Consider the following 25,025-nt stretch of genomic DNA (forward strand, 5'->3'; position numbering starts at 1 on the left):
AATTGGGAAAATGTCTGGGAAAATCCAGATGTATGGAAGCCCATGCCAGCAGTGCTGTTTTGGCCGATTTCAAAACAGCTTTTCCGTCTGGATTTTCATTGTTTGAAATATGGCAACCCTACCTCACAGAGCAGCCCCGTGCTGGCAGGGTGGCATGAGAAAGACACAACAGCCATGTGCCCTTCAATCTCAGCCTCGCAAAGCGAGGGCAAGGCTGGGATCAAAGAGCACACAGCTATGGCATCCTTCTCACGCTGGCCTGCCAGACCTGCTCCGATTTGCGAGGCCCAGATCTGTTCTGAACGATTTGCCCGGCAAAGCAATCAAAAGCACATTCTGGACAGTGTGAGTTCGTATATTCATGTCAGAAGATGACTTGAAACAAAGCCAATATAAGCTTCGCAACTGAAAATGGCCGAAGATCATTTCTGCAGCTGACCTTAAATGAACTTTCCTAATTTTGCTTCATGCCATGAAGAAGTCTTGTCAGTTTCACGGTCTGGCTTTTGATCTCAGAAGTGAAATTGACAAAGCTTAATCACAGTGCTGAGAGAAGCGCTTTTGGGAAAGAAATGAGTGGTTTGTTTCTGCCACTCAGCTGCTAGAGTGCACCTCTTGCCCTTTGCATGTCCAGACCTTTAAACCTCCCCCTTAAATAAATTCAGACAAGACTCAAATATTGGTTTGGTTTTTGGCAGAATTTAGGCCGCAACTTTATTGATTACAGAAAGTGACTGGTAGCATAGGCTCTGGTTCAACTAGCTCCCTGCTATGCAGGTACCGCTGACCCAGGGTTCCAGCATAGGTCAGCCAAGGGTGAACACCTGGATAAGTGGAAAGCCGGGAACAGGCTAACTCCGCCACCCAAATGTCCCCCTGGACTCAGGCATGGGCACAACCCCCTCTCAGGGGTTGACCGAACCATCGAGTCCCTGGATTCCTTTAACAGAATACACTTCACATAGGGATGGTGAGAGCGTTCTCCCATCCCTATCACCTGAACCAGAGCCTGTCCGCAACCTTACAAGTTGTGATGATTTGCTACATGGCAGGCAAAACCCAAATGGCAACAGCCAATCAGCCAAGTGGGGAAAATTCCTGCCGTGCCCCTGTCCTGTCCCAATGACAAACAACACACGACGGCATAGCAAGGTCAAGTGCAAAGCCCTAAAAGTAGGGAGAGGTGGGCGGGTGTTCCGAATGCATGCGGCGAGAAGGGAAGCTCTGGGTTACGTGCATGGGCATAAATAGGTCCCTCAAACTGTTTGGACTGCGTCCCATTGGCCAGATTGCACCCAGCTACGAGGGACCTACCAATCGGGTGTTGTGGCTGACCAATCATACTCACCCACAACACAGGGTGTTGGTTTCCAGGTCTCCCCAAAATATGTGCCCTCTTTAAGGGAGGACCTGATTTGGAGAAAAGGGAAGGAATTTAAAAAGATGAATTCATAAGGGCACTTTGCTGGCTGCTCTCTTCCCTGAAGACTGTAGCCTCTGCAGCAAGAGGTTTTCCCCCCGCTGTCCTTCCCACAACTGCAACCTCCAGTGACTAGATGTAGTGCAATCGTCACAGGTGAAGAGGCTGTGGAAATACGTCATGGAGGAATAAACAGGTTGGGACACTCTTTGCGAGGTCATGTGCATAAGCTCTTAAAATGGACGGTGCTGATTTGATGCATGTTTACTCCTAAATAAAACTTGCATTGCATTGAACTGTGTACTAGGGCTGTGTACACACTATAGGTCTTTAAAGCACATCTGAATCCCTGCTGATAAAGTAGCTTCTTGCAGGGAATGGTCAGGAATTTGTTCCTACCTGATTTGTGCACATCAAAAACAATTCACACTTCTCCAAATTTTGTAGTGGTGTTCTCTAACAAAAAATAAGCGCATATATTAGAGGGAAATGCATATAAAAATGCAGATATTGGGTTTTTTTTAAAGGTAATAATGAAAATAAAGATGCATATACAGTATAAGTAGGAATATGTTTGTGAAAATGCACAAATTAGTGACTTTCTTTTTTGGGTAAAATGTTAAGAGAAGTGCACACTGAAATGGTGGTGAATTTTTGTGAGGCCTCTTTTTTTAAGTGATGTGAAAATGTGGCAAACTTAACTTCAGTTATGACAAAATGAGCAACTGAGAGAAGCCCAAATTAATGGATTGATCTGTCCCTTGGCTGTGGAAGCTCATGCTACAGTCAGTGGTACAAGACTTTCATCCACCTCCATATATCAGCAGGAAAAGTTCAGTGGAAGTTTGAGCTGTGCTCCTACAGGCTGTTCCGTTATTCACACTAATTGGGTTTTCGCTTCCCAGACAACCCTGTTATTCAATCAGTGGAAACTTCTACTTATTGGGGCAGAGGGATTGGACTATTTTCTATAGAGGATGCTGAGATCAAGAACATAATATTTTGTTAAGAGCATTTTGGATACACTGTACAGAAGTGTACCAAGAGAGTGGATCCCTCTCTCAGATGAAGTGGGAGAGCTCTCTTTAGACTGCAGCATCAGACTGGTAAGCCAGGGTCCCTGTTTTCTGAGACAAACCATCATTCAGCCTGAACCACATTGGGCAGTCCCCATTGCAAGCCCTGTGGCTGGCATTTGTAATGGGCTCGGCGTCATTCATCACACCTGTTCAGCATGGCACTTCAGTTAGGGAGTTTGGCACTGATTGCAGGATGTGAAAATTTGCTGAAGAAGTTAATAGCAGTGCCAAAATGGGGATGGGGTGGGCAGGGGTGTTAATAAGTAAATAATAATTGTTATGTGGGATGCGGGTGGTGCTGTTGGTTAAACCACAGAGCCTAGGACTTGCCGATCAGAAGGTCGGCGGTTCGAATCCCCGGGACGGGGTGAGCTCCCATTGCTCGGTCCCTGCTCCTGCCAACCTAGCAGTTTGAAAGCATGTCAAAGTGCAAGTAGATAAATAGGTACCACTCCGGCGGGAAGGTAAACGGCGTTTCCGTGCACTGCTCTGGTTTGCCAGAAGCGGCTTAGCCATGCTGGCCACATGACCTGGAAGCTGTACACCGGCTCCCTCGGCCTATAGTGCGAGATGAGCGCCGCAACCCCAGAGTCATCCGTGACTGGACCTGATGGTCTGGGGTCCCTTTACTTTTACCTTTAATTCTTATGTACTAAGCTTGGATCCTAGAACAATAGGCAGGTAGGATCATAGAATACAACAACCTGATTGGCTTGCTGGTAAAACCTAGAAAGGTATTGGCATGCATATTTACCCACTACTGAGGTCCATTGCCAGCTAGAGACAAAGGAGCTATACTTATTCAGAGTCCCATTCTTCCGTTTTCTTTGTTCCGCTATGTCTGACCCACAGGCCAAATGTGGCCCACCAGGCTGTTTTCTCCAAACCGCATCCACCAGACCCACACTTGATGTCGTGTGTGATGTCATGTGTTGGGCAAGTAGAGACATGGCTGGATCCTGCAGCTGGAAAGCAGGATTGAACTCTCTGCACGTCCTCTGAAAAGCTGGGGGTTCAATCTTGCTTGGTTTGGGTGCCCAAGCAAGTTCCCCATCGGGAACTCGCTGATGCACCTGGAACCTGCAGAAAGCAGAACTGAAATCAGCTGATGCATGGGGAGTCATTTTGGACTCACAGCTGTCCATGGAGGCGCAGGTCCATTCTGTATCCAGGGCAACTGTCTACCAGCTCCATCTGGTACGCAGGCTGAGTGGTGCATGCTCTAGTTATCTCCCGCTTGGACTACTGCAATGTGCTCTACGTGGGGCTACCTTTGAAGGTGACCCGGAAAATACAACTAATCCAGAATGCGGCAGCTAGACTGGTGACTGGGGGCGGCCGCCAAGACCACATAACACTGGTCTTGAAAGACCTATATTGGCTCCTAGTACATTTCCGAGCACAATTCTAAGTATTGGAGTTGACCTTTAGAGCCCTAAACGGCCTCAGCCCAGTATACCTGAAGGAGTGTATCCACCCCCATCGTTCTGCCCTGATGCTGAGGTCCAGTGCCGAGGGCCTTCTGGCAGTTCACTCACTGCGAGAAGCAAAGCTACAGGGAACCAGGCAGAGGGAACCAGGTGGTGGCGCCTGCCCTGTGGAACGTCCTCCCATCAGATGTCAAAGAGATAAACAACTCCCTGACATTTAGAAGACATCTGAAGGCAGCCCTGTTCAGGGAAGTTTTTAATGTGTGACATTTTAATGTATTTTTAATCTTTGTTGGAAGCCGCCCAGAGTGGCTGGGGAAACCCAGCCAGATGGGCGGGGTACAAATAATATATTATTATTATTATTATTATTATTATTATTATTATTATTATTATTATTATTATTATTATCTTGCTTGGTTGGGAGAATTTCAGGTAATGATATATGTAAGTTTATTGAAAGCTGCCTATTGGAACTCAGACTAGTTTTCTGTTTTCATGTGGATGGCTGATCACCGTGCCTTACTAATTTTGCCTGGCAAGGCTCAGAAGACTGTAAATGAGATTGACGTGAAAAATTGTACCGTAGGTCTGGTGGTTAAAGCAAACGAAAAGGGACCATGTAATTTAGGCTGTTTTAGTTTGTCGATACCGTAACTGCCTGTTTGGCAAACAAGGCCCTGCGTTAGCGCTTTGACAGTGTATGGCCATTATGCTTCCGAGGCTCTGACAGCTAAAGAATAATCAGGCCAAATCCACAATGTAAAAATAAACCATGCGTCTCTGTTGGATTGCTAACAATGTGCCGTGGAAGGCATGAGTTGCTTAGAACAACAGACAGCAATGTATCAATATTGCTGGGGAAAGGACTTAGATCTCCAATAATGAAGAGTGAGAGAAGGTGACACATGTCTCTTCCCCATTGTCAGTACTGCGGGGCTTAATTTGAGCTAGAGCACAACAGAGCTTGGCCCAGAATCTACTCCCCATTCTTGGAATGAATCCTGAAATTTTCAAAATCATAATATACCCGAGTCCTTTTGATCGTGTGCGAAGTGTCTTTCTCTCGCTTCTTAGTGACCACAACCAGCTCACACATATTAGAGGCTAGAACTTCAGTTTTAGCCCCCGGCCCTTTTGCTTTCCCAGCAAAGAGAGCATCCCTCTCATTTTGCCAATTGAGCCCTGTTTCTTGTGCAGATGGAGAGACTTGTACAAACTGAGCTCAGGTATGTACAAACTCAGCATCCCTAAAACCAGAAGCTTTGCTTTTGGGAATTACAGGGACACAGTGGCGTAGCGTGGGTTGTCAGCACCCGGGGCAAGGCAAGTAATTTGCGCCCCCTAACCCATGGATTTGCGCCCCCTAACCCTAACCCCCAGATGTTGGGCCCAGTGCGGCCGGCCCCCCCTGCACCCCCCACGCTACGCCACTGCAGGGACAGAACCACCCAAACCATATAGATATTTATTCATGTATGCGACTACAGCAGCGAGAATGTTACTTGCCCAAAAATGGAAAGTCCCAGCAAAGGAAGAATGCATACAGAAGTCCCAGCAAAAGAAGAATGCATACAGAAATTTATGGAATATGCAGAAATGGCGAAACGTACTGGGAAAATATGAAATCAAGATAACAATTTTTTTTTAAAAAAAAGAATGGAAATGGTTTATGGAATATTTACAAACAAACTGTAAAAAAAGATAAGAACATTGGCAGGATTATTGTAATGATCTGCAGTTTTATAAGAGCATATATTTAAAGTAGATGAATAAATGAGCAAATTAAGTTAATCTGGATATGCAGAAAATATTAAAAATAAATTTAAGGAACTGCAGAAAGAGGGGGAAGGAAGTCAAGTTAAAATGAGTGTAAAATTATTGAAATGTAGAAAACTGAAAATTGTTTTTTTTAAAAAAAACAAATTCAGCATCCCTACCAATAGAAAGAGTGGGAACCACTAATCAGAGTCACTGATAATCATATAAGTAGGGATGAATTAACTAGGGTGGAGAACCTGAGGCTCTCTAGATGTTGCTGGACTGCAACGGCCAGAACAGATGGGAGTTGTGCATCCCATTTGAGTGCCCCAGGTTCCCTATCTCTGCACTAAAGCACAGCCCCTCTCTCTGCTTGTTTTCATTGTAGAGAGAGTGCCTCTAACACCTCAGTAACCTGTAGCTCTGAAATAATGGAGACATAGGTAAAGGTAAAGGGACCCCTGGCCATTAGTTTCAGTCTTGGACGACTCTGGGGTTGCGGTGCTCATCTTGCTTTACTGGCAGAGGGAGCCGGCATACAGCTTCCGGGTCATGTGGCCAGCATGACTAAGCCGCTTCTGGCGAACCAGAGCAGTGCACGGAAACGCCATTTACCTTCCCACCAGAGCAGTACCTATTTATCTACATGCACTGGCGTGCTTTCGAACTGCGAGGTTGGCAGGAGCAAGGGACCAAGCAACGGGAGCTCACCCCGTCGTGGGGATTCGAACCGCCGACCTTCTGTTCGGCAAGCCCTAGGCTCTGTGGTTTAACCCACAGCGCCACCCGCATCCGAATGGAGACATAACAATAGTTTTATGCTATTCTATAATTTATTATTGAAGCAGGCATTGCTCACACCACATCTGAAGAGAACACAATTAACACAGTGTTCTTAATTTTTTTTTAATGGTGTGTGTACTAACACAGATGGACATGAGTACGAAGTTACTAGATATATATATCTGTAAGAGGTTGACAAGTCATTATGGTTTGGGAAAACCCCAGTGGCCCATGATTTCTCAGTGGTCTTTGAAACCACAATGTCTCCTTGCAGCATAACTTACGAAGAGGTTGAAGACTCAGCCTCTGATCTTGAGAGACTGGAGAGCATCTGCTTTGCCACACAAAGTAGTTTCCGGCTTTTCCTTGTGTAATTTCGCCCAGCATTTGTATATCCAGCAAATGTCGGATTTCCTCATCCTGTTGGTTTTATGGTCTGGCAAAAGAAAAATGCTAGCAAGCATGTAGAATGTTCGTTTTTCTACAAGGGCCAAAGAGAGAGGCAGGCAGGGACAGGGAATGTGGGATATTTTGGAGATTAGCATAGTTTCGCTCTGTTGATCTTGATCTCCTTCGCCATGGTGGTGCAAGCTTCTGGGAGCTGTTAATGGTGCCAGCAATTATCAATTACAATTAAAATTGCACCCCAAATGTAGAAAACCCCATCTTGGGCCAGGCAGCCAATGAGGGTTCTTCTGAATAGCAGCAGCAGCTGCCCAGTCTATGGTCAGTGCAGTTTTTTAACTGTTCCAGCTTGCTACAGACCCAAGACATAGGCTGAGATCCCACCACCCAGCACAATCCTGCTCCCCCACCAACAGCCTTCATTTGAACAGTTTTGTCAACACCTTGCTTTCCAAATGATGGCCGCTGTACCGATGGAAGTTTGAATCACTGAGTCATTAAGCAAGTGGAACAGAACTTCCCCTCCCTCTCCTCTTCCTGCCTGTCTCCTCTGCCCCAAATCTGCTCCAGAGCTGTGTGGAAAACCCCAGATAAGACTTGAGGGTGCAGCGGGGGAGAGGAATGTACCATCACATGGGTAGAAGTTGTTCTCCTCCTGCAATGGCTTCCAGACCCTCCAAGTGTCCCTATATTCCAGGGACAGTCCCAGATTTACAGAAGCCATCCCGGTTTCTGATTTGATCCCAGAATGTTCCACTTTTCCTTACTGGAGAAATGCTGGAGGGTATGGAGTTATGCAACCCCCAAGCCAAGGAGATAAGTAACTATACAACCTTTAGAAGAAATCTGAAGGCAGGCCTGTATAGGGAATGTTTTATTATGTTTTCATATATGCTGGAAGCCTCCCAGAGTGGCTTGGGCAACCCAGTCAGATGGGTGGAATAATAATAATAATAATAATAATAATAATAATAATAATAATACCTTGGTTTTTGAACATCTCCGTTTTCGAACATTTTGGTTTTCAAAAGCCATAAACCCGGAAGTAAATGCTTCGGTTTTCAAACTTGCCTCAGAAGTCAAACATACCACACGGCTTCCGTACTGAGTTTTCGGTTCTCAAACATTTCGGAACTTGAATGGTCTCCCAGAACGGATTCCGTTCCAAAACTGAGGTACCATTGTAATTGAATAGGACGTCCTTACTTTCATCAGAGAAATATTGGAGGCTATGGGCTTTGTTGAATAGTGGGTAGACATGGCAGACGACACAGCGATTTCTCCAAAGCAGCTCTTTATTTTGTAAGCTGGAACAGAACTGAACAGCAAACAGCTCAGCCGGCCTGCTTTTATAGGCAGCCGGCTGTCAACATTGTAGCAACAACAACCCGGGGTTTCCCGCCTAAAATAACTGACGTGGACCTGAGTGAAAACTATCTACAGTACCCCCCTGTTGGCCCAGGGTGAGAACTTCAGTACATAACAGGCTTCATTGTATACAACCCTGAATGTGGGGAAGTGATTTATCTGAGGGGTTGATTTTGTGTGCACGTTCTTTTCCATGTGTGCATCAGGAGACACAAGATTTACAGAGAGGAGCGCAACCTCACCTCAGACTCAATAACACAGCTCAGGCAGGAGGCAAGCTGGCTCCAGTTCCACCTGGGAATCAATCGCTATGCCTTGTACCCACGATCTAGTCCTCCGATTGACCAGCTCCTCCGGGACACGCAAAACTTTGGGACCATCAGCGCTGGTAAAGCTTCCTTTCTGAACTGCCACCTCCACCAGATCATGAACTGCAAGCGCAGAGCAAGGTTGGGGGAATTAATGCCAGATTAGTGGCCGGGTTTTTTTTTCTTCTTCTTAATGAAATGCCATTGCAGCCAGCTATCCACTAATGTGGATAGGGAAATACTGGGCTTTAAGGGGCTCCCTTTGTCTTTAATTAAACACTTCCCGTTTGCACATTCAGTCCATTTTATTGCTTTCCAATGAGCACAAGTATAGAGAGACAACAAAGGGGTAGTTTGTTAATTGCCCTTGGAAAAGCTTCCTTTAATTATCACAATGTCCATTACTGTCGCCATGAAAGGGAAGCACTTTGATTACTGGTTTCCTCCCATTATTATTGTTGTTTCTGCCTCCATTTTTTGGTAGCTAATAATATAATTTTGCTATAAAATAGAGGAAAAGGTCATTAGAAAAGAACACATATGAAGACCTGCTTTCGAAAGCCCTCTTGATTACAAAAGCAGTTTCCACCACATGACATAGTGTTTTATAATAATAATAATAATAACAATAATAATAATTATTATTATTATTATTATTATTATTATTTATTTATTTATTTATTTATACCCCTCCCTTCCCGGTTCAAAAACCGGGCTCAGGGCAGCTAACAACAAATTTAAAACACTTTTAGCAATTAAACCTTGAATGCATCTAAGAGTGGGCATCTAAACCCGGCTGTGGATTTTACCCTCTCCCTACCACTGAGAACCCACCCTCTCCCTGCCAAAATTTCCTATAGTGCTCTTGTCATGACTAAAGGACACCCAAAATACGCCTGCCCCCCCCCCCAAAAAAAATCGTCATCATGCAGAGTGTCAGAAGACCTTAATACACCCTGCTAGGACAATTACATGAGTTCTATCACACACCTCATCTCCTTAAAAAGCATTCCTATTGGGTGATCCTGAAGTTCATGGCTTTTCGTTTTCATTCCAGATTACAGCCAGGATGAGAAAGCGTTGCTGGGTGCCTGTGACTGCACACAAAGTAAGTCAAGTACATTAGTTTCTACAAGTCACAGGAATAATAAAACCATAGAATCTTAGAGTTGGGACCCCAAAGGGTCATTTAGTCCAACCCCCTACAACGCAGGAATTTCATCTAAAGAATCCCTGACAGATGTTCATCCAACTTTGTTTTTAAAATTTCCAATGAGGAGGAGGTGAGGAAAATTGGAGGGATTTTAATAAGAGCGTTCTCTATTAACATGGCCATTAACAAAGCAATTACATTGATTATTAGTTTGTGTTTTGTGCCACCCTAAAATTAACTTTGATCTGCTGTTGCTGCTGCTGCTGCTGCTTCCTTCCTTCCTTCCCTTATTCCATAGATATTATAGGTTTTGTTTTGCATTTTCTTACGCTCTGTAGGCAACCGCCTCTATATGCAAATATATCTTAATTACATTGTGAATATTACAAAAACCGAGCTGGGTCAGTAATCCAGAATTCTTTTAATCAGCTTGGCGTGCATGGAAACGAGCCACTTAAATTGGATGGAGAGCCTTTGACCCAGAACACTTCAATCAAAGTTATGCCCCTAAATTGAAATTTTCATATTCATAGAACAGCAGCCTGCTCTGGCAAGGCATCCCTCATTTCCTAGTGGAGTAGTAGGCGAAGTCTAGATACTAATAACGGGTTGGAACAGAAACGCAGAGCAAAATGAGCTGCTGGTTTCAGTCCCTCTCACTCCCACCCATACCTGTAGTGTGTGTGGCTGGTCTCTTTAAGAAGCAGGCATAGCCTGTAAGAAGAAACTCATTTCCCAACCTTGGGGGGGGGGGAGTAGTCCCCCCCCCTAGTTAACTAGGAACTGGTTGGGACCTCAGTCTTGGATATGTAGCAAGTCCCCCTGTTATACAGAGTGCTGTTCTCCTGAATTCAACACAGCACTAAGTGGGTTAGGCATTGCAGAACAAGGTCTGCTCGTGCAAAGGGACTTTTCCCCCTCCTCTCTGTGCCCCCCACATTAGGGGTGTCATTTTAGGGAATTCAAATCTGCTTTTAGCTTCATAAGTCTACATTCGATGAAGAAACATATAAACTGCATTTGGAAAACCAAAGGATTTTAATTTTACCTTCTTAAAATGTCAGGTAATGCTAAAAGATCATCATCATCATCATCATCATCATCATCATCATCTTGTTGTTGTTAAGTGTGTGTGTCTAACAAACACTAAAAGTATTTGGCAATCATTTTTTAAGGATTTCTATGCAATTTTACACACATTTTGCTTACCAAGCAAAGCTAAATTATATTAATTTAACCAAAATATAATTTGAATTCCCAAGTCATGTAACAACTTTTGAACAACTCTGATTTTTGAAAGTTGAATAATTCAGTACACCCTACCTCCGCATGTACCCTCAGCATGTTTTAGGGCAGATTTAGGGGGTGTGGGGCGAGGAGTGAGGGGAGAAAAGCCCCATTGCATGAGTGGAGCTCATTCCAGTCAACAACTTAGTTGAATCCCACCTGAATAACTTGCCAAGTTAACACTAAAGAGTTTCCGTTTTCACAAAAGTCTGTTTGAACAATGAGCTGAGCATCTCGGTTTCACTTTCCAGTTGTCAAGCCCAGTGGTGTGCACCTGAAACTTGTTCTGCGGTTCCAGGACTTTGGCAAAGCCATGTTCAAACCCATGAGGTAAGCTCAGTTCACCTGAAAACGTTTGCCTAGCCGTTGCTGTTCTTTATCTTGTTTGGCATGGTGTGCATTTTCATTGTGATGACACCACCATGAACAGAGGGGAAAGTGCAATGGTAAATCCCAGGTGGTATTCAGTGGTGACTGTTTACAGAAGGGAACCCCTTAGTGGGACGGGAGAAAAGTTTGAAGAAGAGTTTGGATTTGATATCCTGCTTTATCACTACCCTGAGGAATCTCAAAGCAGCTCACAATCTCCTTTTCCCTTCCTCCCCCACAACAAACACTGTGAGGTGAGTGAGGCTTCAAAGAAGTGTGACTAGCCCAAGGTCACTCAGCAGCTGCATGTGGAAGAGCAGGGAATCAAACCCGGTTCACCAGATTACAAGTCCACTGCTCTTAACCACTACACCACACTGCCACTTTCACTGATTTTCCCCACTTCCCCCAGCGTACCCTACACTCCCTTTAAATCTGCTTCAATCTAGAACAGATGGGGGGCAGTACAAAGTGCTGCAAGGGGGAGTGCTGCTAAAAATTGCCTGCCTCCTCGTTCTACTAACAGATTTTCTTCTCTCAGGGGACCTTCACCAGTAGGTGTCAGCCATTCTTAATAAGGCACAAAGTTAAGGAATAAGGTTGTGGACAGGACATAGGCACCGACTCCATGGGGCCTGAGGGGGCCCGAGCCCCCTCAAAAATTCGTTTGGGGGGGCTCTGCCCCCCAATAATCTCAGGCACCCCTCCAGCAGAGCGCCACCGCCGCCCCTCCCCAGCCCAAAATGCACAGGGTCGGGCTGCATGCCTCCTGCCCTCCCTCCCGAGCAAAAGCTCCACCCAATTTCCTTCGGAGCTGATTAATAGGCGCAGCACGCTCTCCCCTATTTGCTCACGAGGAGGCGGCGCCACTTTATCTGCATATTCATGAGCTTATTTATTATTCATGAGCTTTCCCGGGCCCCCCCAATATTTTTTATAAGTCCGCGCCCCTGACAGGGAATTAAATGCAAAAAGAAAGAAAGAAGTGAATTGGACCATTCTTGCTCTGAGTGAACAGGACATTAGCTTTCCCTTTCCACTCTGGCACAAGATGGTAACTTCTACAAGGGTGAGGAAGATGTTACTGGACCACAGCTCCCTTCCTCACTGGCCATTGGCCGTCCCTGGGGGGAGGCTGATGGGAGTCCAATAACATCTGGAAGGCCTTACTCAACAAAGAGAGAAAGAGAAAGAGGGAGGAAAAGCACACAGGAAGTGTGAGAATGAGGTATGTTTACTTAATTGAAATAAAAATTAGAGCTGCAACTTGAGCAACTAAATCTTAACTGATTATTTGTATGGGATTTTTTTTTAAAAATAAATCAGTTGGATTCCCCCCCTCTAGAGATTGAAAAAAATGCTTCTCGTTTTTAGATGATGCAGCTCTATGTCACAGCAGGAGCCATCTTAGAAGAGGCATTCCCTTTGTGTGAGAGAGCATAAAATGACTCTTCTAAGATGGTACCTGCTACCCACCCACAGGTTTTGTAAGCACTTGCTTGGCAAATAATATTCTGATTATATATATATGTTTAAATTGTCAATTCTGTCATAGAGGTGCTCCTGGTGAATCAGTCAGCAGAGATTACTAGTTAGAAAATAGAAAATAAAAAAACCAACAGCCCACCAACATTAATTGAACACAATTAAAGTTAAGCTAAGGTTGAAGGCAGCCTTATTATTTTGCAGCCCTCTTGTGCAGACTTGCCTCACCTTTAAAAAGGGGGGTAATAGGCACCATTTTTCTGTATTTTAGAATAAGCACAGAGACACGTTAACACAGAGACGATTTCACAGTCGTCTGTTCCGACAATCATTTGTCCTGCTTCTCTAGTTGTACCATAAATACTTTCCTTGCACTCAGGAGGATGTCAACGGTTATGCAGAAGGAATCTCCCTTCTCTTAGTGACCCCTATCTTCCTTTCAGACAGAAACGAGACGAGGAGACTCCAGAAGACTTTTTCTATTTTGTTGACTTTCAAAGGCACAATGCAGAAATAGCTGCCTTCCACCTGGACAGGTAATTTGATGCTCTTGCTCACCCCTTCTTTGGACGTATATTTGGGGCCTAACCTTACTTCAGGGAGAAGAAAACAAGATCTGCAATGCTCAAAAGCCCAAGGAGTGGTAGTGTTGTCATAAGAAGAGATTCCTTAGGAGAGATTCCTTAGGAGAGGGGATTTAGAGATCTGCATTCAGATTTCAACAATACAGTGGTACCTCGGGTTACATACGCTTCAGGTTACATACGCTTCAGGTTACAGATTCCGCTAACCCAGAAATATTACCTTGGGTTAAGAACTTTGATTCAGGATAAGAACAGAAATTGTGCAGTGGCAGCAGGAGGCCCCATTAGCTAAAGTGGTGCTTCAGGTTAAGAACAGTTTCAGGTTAAGAACGGACCTCCAGAACGAATTAACTACTTAACCCGAGGTACCACTGTATTTCATGCAGTACTTGACCAGGAGCACTGGTGGAGGAAGAGGAGTGCGGGGGGAGTTCTTAACCCGAGGTACCACTGTATATGACGTCTGTTTCAAGCTGCCCATAGTATGCCTTTCCTGGTATATGCATTTCAGTGGCCACAGGCATGAATATTGGTGTCTGGGATCATCAGGAAAGGCTATGGCAGGTCAGTGGTGGAACATCTGTATTGCGTTCTGAAGGTGCCAGGTTTAATCGCCACCAGGTAGGGCTGAGAAACACACACACACACACACACACACACACACACACCTGTCTGAAACTCTGTAGAGCTGCCAGTTTGTACAGATAAGTGTTGCTCAAATTGTTGCTCAAGCCAGAATCTTTGAGCTGGTGGAACACGTTAGTTGGATCCCACCTAGGAGAACAGAATGCTGGACTACATGGGTCTTTGGTCTGATCTTATGTTCTTAAAACACGCACAGGCCAGAGGAGCTGCCACCAGCACAGATGAGGAGCATAAAGCAAATTGTCTGAATTTTCCAGCACTTGTCACAATACAGTATGTTCCTTATTTTCCAATATCGCTCCCTACTCCAAACCGTTCCAGCTCCACAGGACATTACGTACATCCCTGGTTTTACACTCCTGAAGTGTGAATCTTTTCCATTTCCTAATAGGAAATGTAACCGGGCCATCCCAAAAGCTAGATCAGTCTTGCACAACATGTTTTTGCACCACACGTTAAACACCAGCTTATGTATGTATGTGGCAGCCTATTATGGGCTCAATCCATCTCCCGCTTTAGTTGCCTGTCAAGCATCTGGCGGGCTGCAAAAATATGGCTGCATTTGGCTTGGTGTGTCTCACCAAGTCCTCAGTCAGACCCAAGCCAAGCTTTTGTTTTGTTTTTGTGTTGAGCAAGCAACAGGCTAAAAAGCGAGTTCCAGCTGACTTGGGGGCATTTTTAAGTGGCTTCTGTGCCAGTATTAGTCAGTCTGCCTGGTGGTTACTGACTCACCAGCCAATAATGTTTTGCTCTACTGAGAAAACACCACCGAGCCCACACAGCACCATTTGCAATTTTCGGTGGTTTGAATCAGCCTCGGCAGTAGAAATAAATGTCCCACTTGGAAGGGTCTTCCGAGAGTTTGCAGGTTGTGCAAAGCTCTCGCATGCACGGCACATACAGAGCATCAGTCAAGAGCCTTTCTGAATTGCCTCTGTACCGAGAGCAACAATAGCGAAATGGCGCCACAACAAGTGAGGCTGCAGCTGGTCTGCATATTTGTAGACAATACACGGTTGAGCATGCGCATGCGGGAGATGTGCCAAGACACAGAGAGAGGACATGTTTTTGGATGATGGGCCACTAATGGGGACTGAAGAATGAAGAAAATCTTCATGGAGCTGCTTAAGTTGACTGGCTACACACACACACACACACACACACACACACACACACACACACACACACCAGTGACTCTCAAAATATAACATACAATTTGGAGGCATAGGAAGTTGGCTTATACCAGTGTTTCCCAAACTTGGGACTCCAGCTGTTTTTGGACTACAACTCCCATCATCCCTAGCTAGCATCCCATCAAAGATGATGGGAATTGTAGTCCGAAAACAGCTGAAGACCCAACTTGGGGAAGCACTGCCCCTGTACTAAGTCAGCCCATTGGTTCCTCTAGCTCAGGATTGTCTACACTGACTGACAGAGGCTCTCCAATGTTTCAGGACGGGCTATTTTTCCTCAGCCCTACCTGATGATGCTGTAGTTTGAACCCGGGGCTTTCTGCATTCAGAGCAGATGATCTACCACTGACCAATGGACTTTCCCTTAAGACCTGTGATGATCAGGGCTCCCTGGTGACTTAAATATTAACAACAGCAGTGAATATTTTCCTCCACTTAACAGCACAGGACGATGCTTTGCAGTTGTTTGCTCTTGGAGCTTCGTTATCAAAGCTTTGTTTTACTAAGTATTTGGGAACACCCACACACACCCATTATTATTTTTTTAAAGTAATCTGATGCAAAGGAAGACATGACTGTTCTTCGTTCAATAGGTATGTAGAATTTCAGCAGGAGGGGGGGAACCACCCCTCATTTATGCAACTATTAAAGGCAGAGGGTTCTTCCCCCTCCTGTACCACTGGTTGTCCCAGTCATGTTGCACCTATTCTCTGGATACTTGGAACGCAGGAAGTGTTTTTATGCCAAGCCAGACGACTGATCCATCCAAATCAGCCTTGTCTACAGGCTCTACACTGAAGGACAGCAGCTCTCCAAGCTTTCAAAAGGGTCTCCTTCCTGTTAGGTTGTGGGTGAACATATCAGACGACACAGCGATTCTTCAAACAGCTCTTGTTTATTCACAGGCCAGGACAGAACTGAACTGAAGGCTTCAGCCAGCCTGCTTATATAGAGCTCCTCTAGAACGCAATAGTAACCATTTTCTAAAACTATCCAATCACTGAATGTCACTTTCGATCCCTTATTTGCATAACTATCTACAGTATCCCCCTGCTGGCCCAGGGTGAGAACTTCAGTACATAACACTTCCAATCCCTGCCCTGGGATTAAACCAGGAGGTCTACTGCATGCAAGGCATGCTCTCTGCCATCAAGCTACAAATAAAAACCATGAGCTGCAAAGGAAACAGCTATTTGATACTGATATTTCACCTCAAGTCACATTTCTGCCCCCAACTTCTGTTGCAGAAATTCATCATACAAAAGGGATGAAAGTTGAGGTCCAATTTAAGAAGAACTGAACCTATGAATCATACATTTTTATCAGTCAGCTGAGTGCCTCTCTACAAAGGAGAGCAAAGCTTCCTTCTTTTTCACCCTGAAATCTTGGCAGTGAAATGAGTGCTTTGGCCTTGCACCATCTGTCATTTATTCACTATGATTATTCTAAATTGTCCTGAGGCTTAAAATTGTTCCCTTATCTTGTAAAAAGGAAAGAGTTGTCCTTTTCTTTATTGGCAGGAAAATTTTAGAAACCGGGTGTTGGGCGCAAAGCGGGCGCAGCCTTTTCCTTGGTCAATCCCTTTAGTCATTAAACCAGATCACATTCCAGCTTTGCTGAGGTTCTGTTATGTGGGGCACTTAGCGCACAATTTAATCTTGCCTAGACTTAATGGACAATGCAATATAAGCCCACAATGTAAAATCTAGCTTCACAATTCTCAGCTGGCTGTCATTATTCAAAATAATCTAGTTGGGAAAATAGCCAGTGCTTCACTAAATGCAATAAAAGTAATGTAATATATAAACCACGTTGAAGAATGCAGGGAACTTTAAAAGAATGCTCTGCAGGAAACAGAATTGGCACATTCTTCTTCACACACAGTAAACTACAGTGGTGCCTCGCAAGACGAAATTAATTCGTTCCGCAATTCTCTTCGTCTTGCGGGTTTTTCGTCTTGCGATGCACGGTTTCCCATAGGAATGCATTGAAAATCAATTAATGCGTTCCTAGGGAAACCACCTTCAGGCCAGGTCCGGGGACAGTCTGTCCCCGGACCTCTTCTGAAGGCTGGGGGGGGGGGGACAAGGGCTTTTCTTCCCACCCCCAGCATTTTAAAAAACCCTGGGACAGCGGAGGACTTCTCCGCTGTGCGGGGCGATCTTAAAATGCTGGCGGGCGGCATTTTAAAATCGCTCCGGACAGCGGAGGACTTCTCCGCTGTCCGGGGCGATTTAAAAGCCCCTGGGAAGGCAGGCAGGGGGGACAAAGACTTTCGCCCCCTGCCCGCCTTCAGAAGGTGTCCCTGCCCCCCCGCCCCACTTCGGAACAGCTTTCTGAAGTGGGGCGGCGGGGCCAGGTGTCCCCGCCCCCGCGCCCCACTTCGGAACACCTTTCCAAAGTGGGGCGGCGGGGCCAGGTGTCCCTGCCCCCCCCGCCCCACTTCGGAACAGCTTTCTGAAGTGGGGCGGCGGGGCCAGGTGTCCCCGCCCCCGCGCCCCACTTCGGAACACCTTTCCAAAGTGGGGCGGCGGGGCCAGGTGTCCCTGCCCCCCCGCCCCACTTCGGAACAGCTTTCTGAAGTGGGGCAGCGGGGCCAGGTGTCCCCGCCCCCGCGCCCCACTTCGGAACACCTTTCCGAAGTGGGGCGGCGGGGCCAGGTGGGGCAGCAGGGCGCCCAGGCCTCGCAGATCTCTCCCCCAGCAGCGGCAGCGTTGCCGCTGCTGGCGGAGACTTGCCGGCATGCCGAAGCCTGCGCGCAGCGCGCCCAGGCCTCGCAGATCTCTCCCCCAGCAGCGGCAGCGTTGCCGCTGCTGGCGGAGACTTGCCGGCATGCCCAGGCTTCGCAGATCTCTCCCCCAGCAGCGGCAGCGTTGCCGCTGCTGGCGGAGACTTGCCGGCATGCCCAGGCTTCGCAGATCTCTCCCCCAGCAGCGGCAGCGTTGCCGCTGCTGGCGGAGACTTGCCGGCATGCCGAAGCCTGCGCGCAGCGCGCCCAGGCCTCGCAGATCTCTCCCCCAGCAGCGGCAGCGTTGCCGCTGCTGGCGGAGACTTGCCGGCATGCCCAGGCTTCGCAGATCTCTCCCCCAGCAGCGGCAGCGTTGCCGCTGCTGGCGGAGACTTGCCGGCATGCCGAAGCCTGCGCGCAGCGCGCCCAGGCCTCGCAGATCTCTCCCCCAGCAGCGGCAGCGTTGCCGCTGCTGGCGGAGACTTGCCGGCATGCCCAGGCTTCGCAGATCTCTCCCCCAGCAGCGGCAGCGTTGCCGCTGCTGGCGGAGACTTGCCGGCATGCCCAGGCTTCGCAGATCTCTCCCCCAGCAGCGGCAGCGTTGCCGCTGCTGGCGGAGACTTGCCGGCATGCCGAAGCCTGCGCGCAGCGCGCCCAGGCCTCGCAGATCTCTCCCCCAGCAGCGGCAGCGTTGCCGCTGCTGGCGGAGACTTGCCGGCATGCCCAGGCTTCGCAGATCTCTCCCCCAGCAGCGGCAGCGTTGCCGCTGCTGGCGGAGACTTGCCGGCATGCCGAAGCCTGCGCGCAGCGCGCCCAGGCCTCGCAGATCTCTCCCCCAGCAGCGGCAGCGTTGCCGCTGCTGGCGGAGACTTGCCGGCATGCCCAGGCTTCGCAGATCTCTCCCCCAGCAGCGGCAGCGTTGCCGCTGCTGGCGGAGACTTGCCGGCATGCCGAAGCCTGCGCGCAGCGCGCCCAGGCCTCGCAGATCTCTCCCCCAGCAGCGGCAGCGTTGCCGCTGCTGGCGGAGACTTGCCGGCATGCCCAGGCTTCGCAGATCTCTCCCCCAGCAGCGGCAGCGTTGCCGCTGCTGGCGGAGACTTGCCGGCATGCAGAAGCCTGCGCGCAGCGCGCCCAGGCTTCGCAGATCTCTCCCCCAGCAGCGGCAGCGTTGCCGCTGCTGGTGGAGACTTGCCGGCATGCCGAAGCCTGCGCGCAGCGCGCCCAGGCCTCCCAGATCTCTCCCCCAGCAGCGGCAGCGTTGCCGCTGCTGGCGGAGACTTGCCGGCATGCCCAGGCTTCGCAGATCTCTCCCCCAGCAGCGGCAGCGTTGCCGCTGCTGGCGGAGACTTGCCGGCATGCAGAAGCCTGCGCGCAGCGCGCCCAGGCTTCGCAGATCTCTCCCCCAGCAGCGGCAGCGTTGCCGCTGCTGGTGGAGACTTGCCGGCATGCCGAAGCCTGCGCGCAGCGCGCCCAGGCTTCGCGGATCTCTCTGCCAGCAGCGGCAGCTCTGCCGCTGCTGGCGGAGACTTGCCGGCATGCCGAAGCCTGCGCGCAGCGCGCCCAGGCTTCGCGGATCTCTCCTGCCTTCAAAAGCCGTCCGGGATAGCAGGAAGCGCTTCCCTGCTATGCCGGACTGCTTTTAAAATGCTGGCGCTGGGGAGCAAAGCCTTTTGGCCCCCGCCAGCCTTCCTGGACCTCTTCTGAAGGCCGGAGGGGGGGGGGGGAAAGGCTTTGCTCCCCACCGCTAGCATTTAAAAGAGGTCCCCGGAGATTTCCCTATGGGCTTTCGTCTTGCGAAGCAAGCCCATAGGGGAATTCGTCTTGCGAGGCAAATCGCGGACGAAAAAACCTTTCGTCTAGCGAGTTTTTTGTCTTGCGAGGCATTCGTCTTGCGGGGCACTACTGTACAGATAATGCCATCGTAGCAGGCAGACCCATTTGGCTGGATTCCTACTCAAGAGCGTACTAAATATATTGGATCAGCTGGCCAGATCTGGTCTGGGGAAGTGTGCTCAGTTTTACAATGGGAAGAACAACTCCCCCTGCTATGGATTAATGGGAAGGGTCTGCTACTTCTGTTTACTCTAAGAAATACAGTTGTACCTTGGTTTTCGAACAGCTTAGTTCTTGAACATTTTGGCTCCCAAACGCTGCAAGCCTGGAAGTGACTGTTGCAGTTTGCAAACTATTTTTGGAAGCCGAACATCCAACGGGGCTTCCACAGCTTCTGATTGGTTGCAGGAGCTTCTTGCGGCCAATTGGAAGCCGTGCTTTGGTTTCTGAATGTTTTGGACTTCTGGAACAGATTCCGTTTGACTACCAAGGTACGACTGTACTTTCCTAGCTGATGCCTCCCTTCTCCCCACTGCAGAATCCTGGATTTCCGCCGCGTCCCTCCGGTGGTTGGGAGAATGATTAACGTTACAAAGGAAATCTTAGAGGTCACCAAAAATGAAATCCTGCAAAGTGTCTTTTTTGTTTCGCCAGGTAAGTTTCACCTGCGCTATCTGCAGAAGAGGAAAACAACAGCTTTCCAGAAGCTGTGGTTTTAAGAGCTGCTTCAAACATGACACAGATATCTCTTCTACGTAGGAAAAAACACGCACGGTGCAAACCGCACAGCGTGTGTGACATAGTGATTGCCCTTGCATCTCATGCTGTGGATACCCTGTGCTAGGAAGCTCTGGCGTATTTGTTTGTTTGGAAAAAATGTATGAGCTGGCCACAGCTTTCCAGAGAGCATGCATGCAGCAAAAACAGCACAAACAAGATCAGCATTTGTGATAATTGCAATTTTTCTTTTAAAGACTAGTATTTGCCCAGGACATTTGTCACATATGAAGTAGCCATTGTACTCCTCCATCAGGAAGAGTGTGGCCTAGCGATGTTTGCTCTGCTTCCTTAATAAAAGGCGAACGATTTATACGATTTGAAGAGAAATGTTTGCTCTGTTTTGCTCTGCTTTCTGGCATCTAGCCTTGTCAGTGATAGGGGACCATGCTGCTACTGCCTATCCCAAATGTTCAAAAAATCACAAGCCACTCCACAAACCGTTGTGATTTATGAAGTGTATAAATAAAGGTGGGTTCAAAATGATGCCTCGTATGTAACTTAAGATGTTATTTCCCCTGTGATCTTAATGACATATCGCTTTAATATGAGAAAATAACTGATCTCATGTTTTCACCAAGGTTCCCCAGATTCTTAAAACTGTGCAGCGCTGCATTAGCCCTTTCACTCATAGATTCTGCTCTTTCTGCAGCCAGCAATGTCTGTTTCTTTGCCAAATGCCCTTATATGTGCAAGACAGAATATGCCGTGTGTGGGAATCCTCACCTGCTGGAAGGATCCCTCTCTGTTTTCCTACCATCTCTCAACCTGGCACCAAGAATCTCCATCCCAAACCCATGGATACGATCCTACACCTTTGCTGGAAAAGAGGAGTAAGTGGGTAAATGAATCTCTCTCTTGGCCTGCCCTCAACTCGTATTCTTATTTATATAGCACTTGAAACTGACTGTATATTTTGCAGTATTTGTTGGGCTTAGCAGTCCTTCAGACGTCGGAAGTATTTCTATTTTATGAAGGTTAAACTAAGGGTGTCGTCCTAAGCATGTTCAGCTTGCTTTACCAAACTATTGTATTGCTGTTTCACTCAAGACGTGGGTGGCGCTGTGGTCAAAACCATTGAGCCTAGGGCTTGCCGATCAGAAGGTCGGTGGTTCGAATCCCCACGATGGGGTGAGCTCCCGTTGTTCAGTGCCATCTCCTGCCCACCTAGCAGTTCGAAAGCACGTCAAGTGCAAGTAGATAAATAGGTACAGCTCCGGCAGGAAGGTAAATGCCATTTCCGTGCACTGCTCTGGTTTGCCAGAAGCAGCTTAGTCATGCTGGCCACATGACCCGGAAGCTGTACACTGGCTCCCTCGGCCAGTAAAGCGAGATGAGCGCCGCAACCCCAGAGTCGTTTGCGTCTGGACCTAACGGTCAGCGGTCCCTTTACCTTTACCTTTCACTCAAGAACGTGCCTGAGAATGACTTTACTGAATGTTTAGAGAAGAGGCACAGAAGACCTGCTCTATCTCTGAACAAGTGCCTGGTTGAGAATCACCACTGTCCTTTGGTGCAAGAAGCATAAGCTTTTGTCCATCGATAGAGCACTTGGGCCCCACCCATATCCCTAACTTTGGTTTGTTAATATCATTTCAGAAAAGCATGGGTATGTTGTTCCTTTTACCTACCACTGCCAGAACAAAACAGGCCGAGATCTGATGCCACCAGAAGTATCACTGGCCAACTCATTCCCACACAGAAGAGATTGACAACTGTTCTAGAAAAGTAGCTACCTGCTCAAAAGCAGCACAGACCAGGTTTCCCCAATGAATGGTGCTTGGCCACAACTCCCATCAGCCCCAACTTGGTACCCTCCAGAAATTGTTACACCACACCATCTGGAGGACACCAGATTCGGGAAACCTAGTGTTGTATATCCTAACTAAAGAGCCAGTGTAATAAATGCAGGACCGGTTCCCGACTATTTCAGAAAACAGGGAGGAACTCCCAGAATAGTTGTGCTAGCACTCAACCCCTTCCTTTGGCGTTTCTCGCAGATGGGAAGTGAATCCACTCTACTGCAACACAGTGAAGGAGATTTATCCTTACAGCAGCGGCACTCGGCTACTCAATATCATCGACATGGCAATATTTGACTTCTTAATAGGTAAGTGGGAAACAGCAAAGTAATAATTAATCTCATGGATCTGACACGCTGTCGCGGATGTTGCAAATGTCGCTTGCTATGTTGAAACCAGATGGCTTGTAAATAGTTTGGCAGCACTGGTAGCATGTTTTCTGCTCTGAGATCAGCTTGTTTCTAGCCGTTATGCAAAAGTTTTAAAACACCAGTGACCTGTATGTCAGCTTTGCCTTTGAGCCCATGCCACCAACTGGGCTGAACCACTTCAGCCCCGACTGGGCCAGGCGAGCTGGGGTAGCACTTCCAGAGACCCTCTTCTGCAGGAACAGGTCTAAGTGCTGTGGACTCACAACTCAGAGCTGTGAGCACCGAACTCACTTCCAGAAGACAGCAGTGCACGGCAGAGTATAGCAGAGCATAAATCACTCGGACGACAGCGCTGAAGAATATCTTATTTTATTCACTACAGCTACTGTACTATACAAACCATACACAAATGGAGATGCTGGACTGCACTGAGTGTTACAGCTGCTTTCTGCAGTGACCTTATCTACACAGAGATAACTCTCAGTCTCCCCCTTTGAAGTGAGGCTGGAGCGGAATAAGTAGCAAGCACAATCCGCCCCCTCCTCTCTGGAAAACGAGCAGATTCTTGCAATGGGAGGGGTGAAATCTCCTCACTGTATGCATCTAGTTTGCTAAAGGCTTATAAAGCAGAAATGGAATAATAATAATAATAATGCATATATTTATACCCCACCCATCTGGCTGGGTTTCCCCAGCTACTGTGGGCAGCTTACAACACATAAAAAATTGTAAAACGTTAGATATAAAAAAATTCCTGATACAGAGTTGACCTGTGCCTCCATGGACAGCTGTGAGTCCAAAATGACACATCACATCCTTTTTCTACTGCTGCTTCCTCCTTCTCCTTGGCCCGATCTTTCCTTTAGCTGCAGGAACCAAACAAATAGGAATCTTCTTCGCAATGACAGTATCAGGCTTGAATCCCTCCTGTTCCAGTTTGGGGCCATGGCAGAAGCAAGAGGTTAAAGCCCTCCTGGTTTAGCTCCTAGTGCAATGGTCCCACTGGAAAGCCATGGCAAGCCACTATTTTTTCAGCCTTAGCTCCTAAAGGGATGACACGAGTAAGCTCCCCTCGCTTTTGAATTGCTGCGACAAATACTTTCCCTATAGCATTCCCCTTCAAAGTGGCCTGTTTCTCTGCAGATTTCTGGCTCAATGCAACCAAAGGTAAGACTCCTAAGCTCCATTGATTTCAGTGGGGGAGTTGAAGCGCATGCCGAACGCTCATCCATTGATCAACAGGGTTTTAAAGTGCTTAACAGCTGGATGCATCAAGTCTGCCCTCTGAGAGTTCTAGGTCAGTCCTAATAAAATAGAATGGTGATGGATCTGTTAGAAGAAAACAAGTCTAAAACGGGGGAAACTCTTAAGCGTGTCTAAGTGTTCATAACTAACATCAAGTATTTCCTCTGCTCCCTTAGCCAACGCAGTTACACTGTAATTCATTACTATCCCGCCATCTGACATGGTGTAGGCATTTCCAAACCATGTTATTTATGTCTGTCTGCTCCTATCAGGGCATCCCACTCCTTCAAAAGTAACTCAGTGGGGTTATTTTCCTGCCGTATACCATCATGCATTCTTGCAGAACTTTGGAACAAGTAGATATCACAAGCCTATCTTATAAGCAGCCATTTGATCCAGATAAAAGCCATTTTTGTGTCTTGCTCGCTGTTTCCTGTTTAGTTTCAAAGCTGCTATTAATACATTGATATTATACCTCAGATAATGTGTCTTGCATGAGATCTCAAGCAGTTGGATTGGGTTAGTACTCTGGAGCTACCAAATGCTTTTCCTTCTCTGTTTTGAAAGGCAACATGGACCGTCACCATTATGAGATGTTCACAAAGTTTGGAGATGATGGCTTTTTGCTCCATTTGGACAATGCAAGAGGGTAAGGAACCCCACAAATTGCATCAGGGACCTAAAGGGGGAAAGAGCTGGTTCTGTGGGGAGGAATAGTCCGTCCTGGGTCTCAGGAACAAGACTCAAGAAGTTACTCTGCGAGTCTTGGGATATAAATTCTGTGGAACCCCTCTTGGAAACCATGTGACCAGGCAGTTTTGAACTAAGGCCTGTGTTGGCTTAAACACTGATGTAACAGTCGTCGCCACCATGCCAGGATTCTGGGAATTGTAGGAGGAGGGTGAGCAAGAGACTTGTATTGGAAGATTCTGCAGATGCTCAGTGAATTCTGCTGAACAATCATGTCAGGTTCTTACTGAATCCCCAGCAGGAATTCTA

General features: G+C 47.4%; 1 protein-coding gene across 1 annotated transcript in view; it reads left to right on the forward strand.

The window, feature by feature from the left end:
- Window positions 1-25,025, forward strand: part of FAM20A (FAM20A golgi associated secretory pathway pseudokinase) — a gene marked incomplete at its 5' end in the record, with an annotated part of 47,775 nt that overhangs the window by 16,399 nt on the left and 6,351 nt on the right. The window contains 8 exons of the mRNA XM_081181427.1: window positions 8,453-8,634; window positions 9,612-9,662; window positions 11,246-11,324; window positions 13,292-13,384; window positions 20,370-20,485; window positions 21,261-21,441; window positions 22,609-22,718; window positions 24,594-24,675. Coding sequence (XP_081037553.1) covers window positions 8,453-8,634; window positions 9,612-9,662; window positions 11,246-11,324; window positions 13,292-13,384; window positions 20,370-20,485; window positions 21,261-21,441; window positions 22,609-22,718; window positions 24,594-24,675 — 894 coding nt within the window. The remainder of the gene's footprint in view (window positions 1-8,452; window positions 8,635-9,611; window positions 9,663-11,245; window positions 11,325-13,291; window positions 13,385-20,369; window positions 20,486-21,260; window positions 21,442-22,608; window positions 22,719-24,593; window positions 24,676-25,025) is intronic.

The sequence above is a fragment of the Podarcis bocagei genome (genome assembly GCF_964188305.1).
Source record: "Podarcis bocagei genome assembly, chromosome: 2".
Taxonomy (NCBI): Eukaryota; Metazoa; Chordata; class Lepidosauria; order Squamata; family Lacertidae; genus Podarcis; species Podarcis bocagei.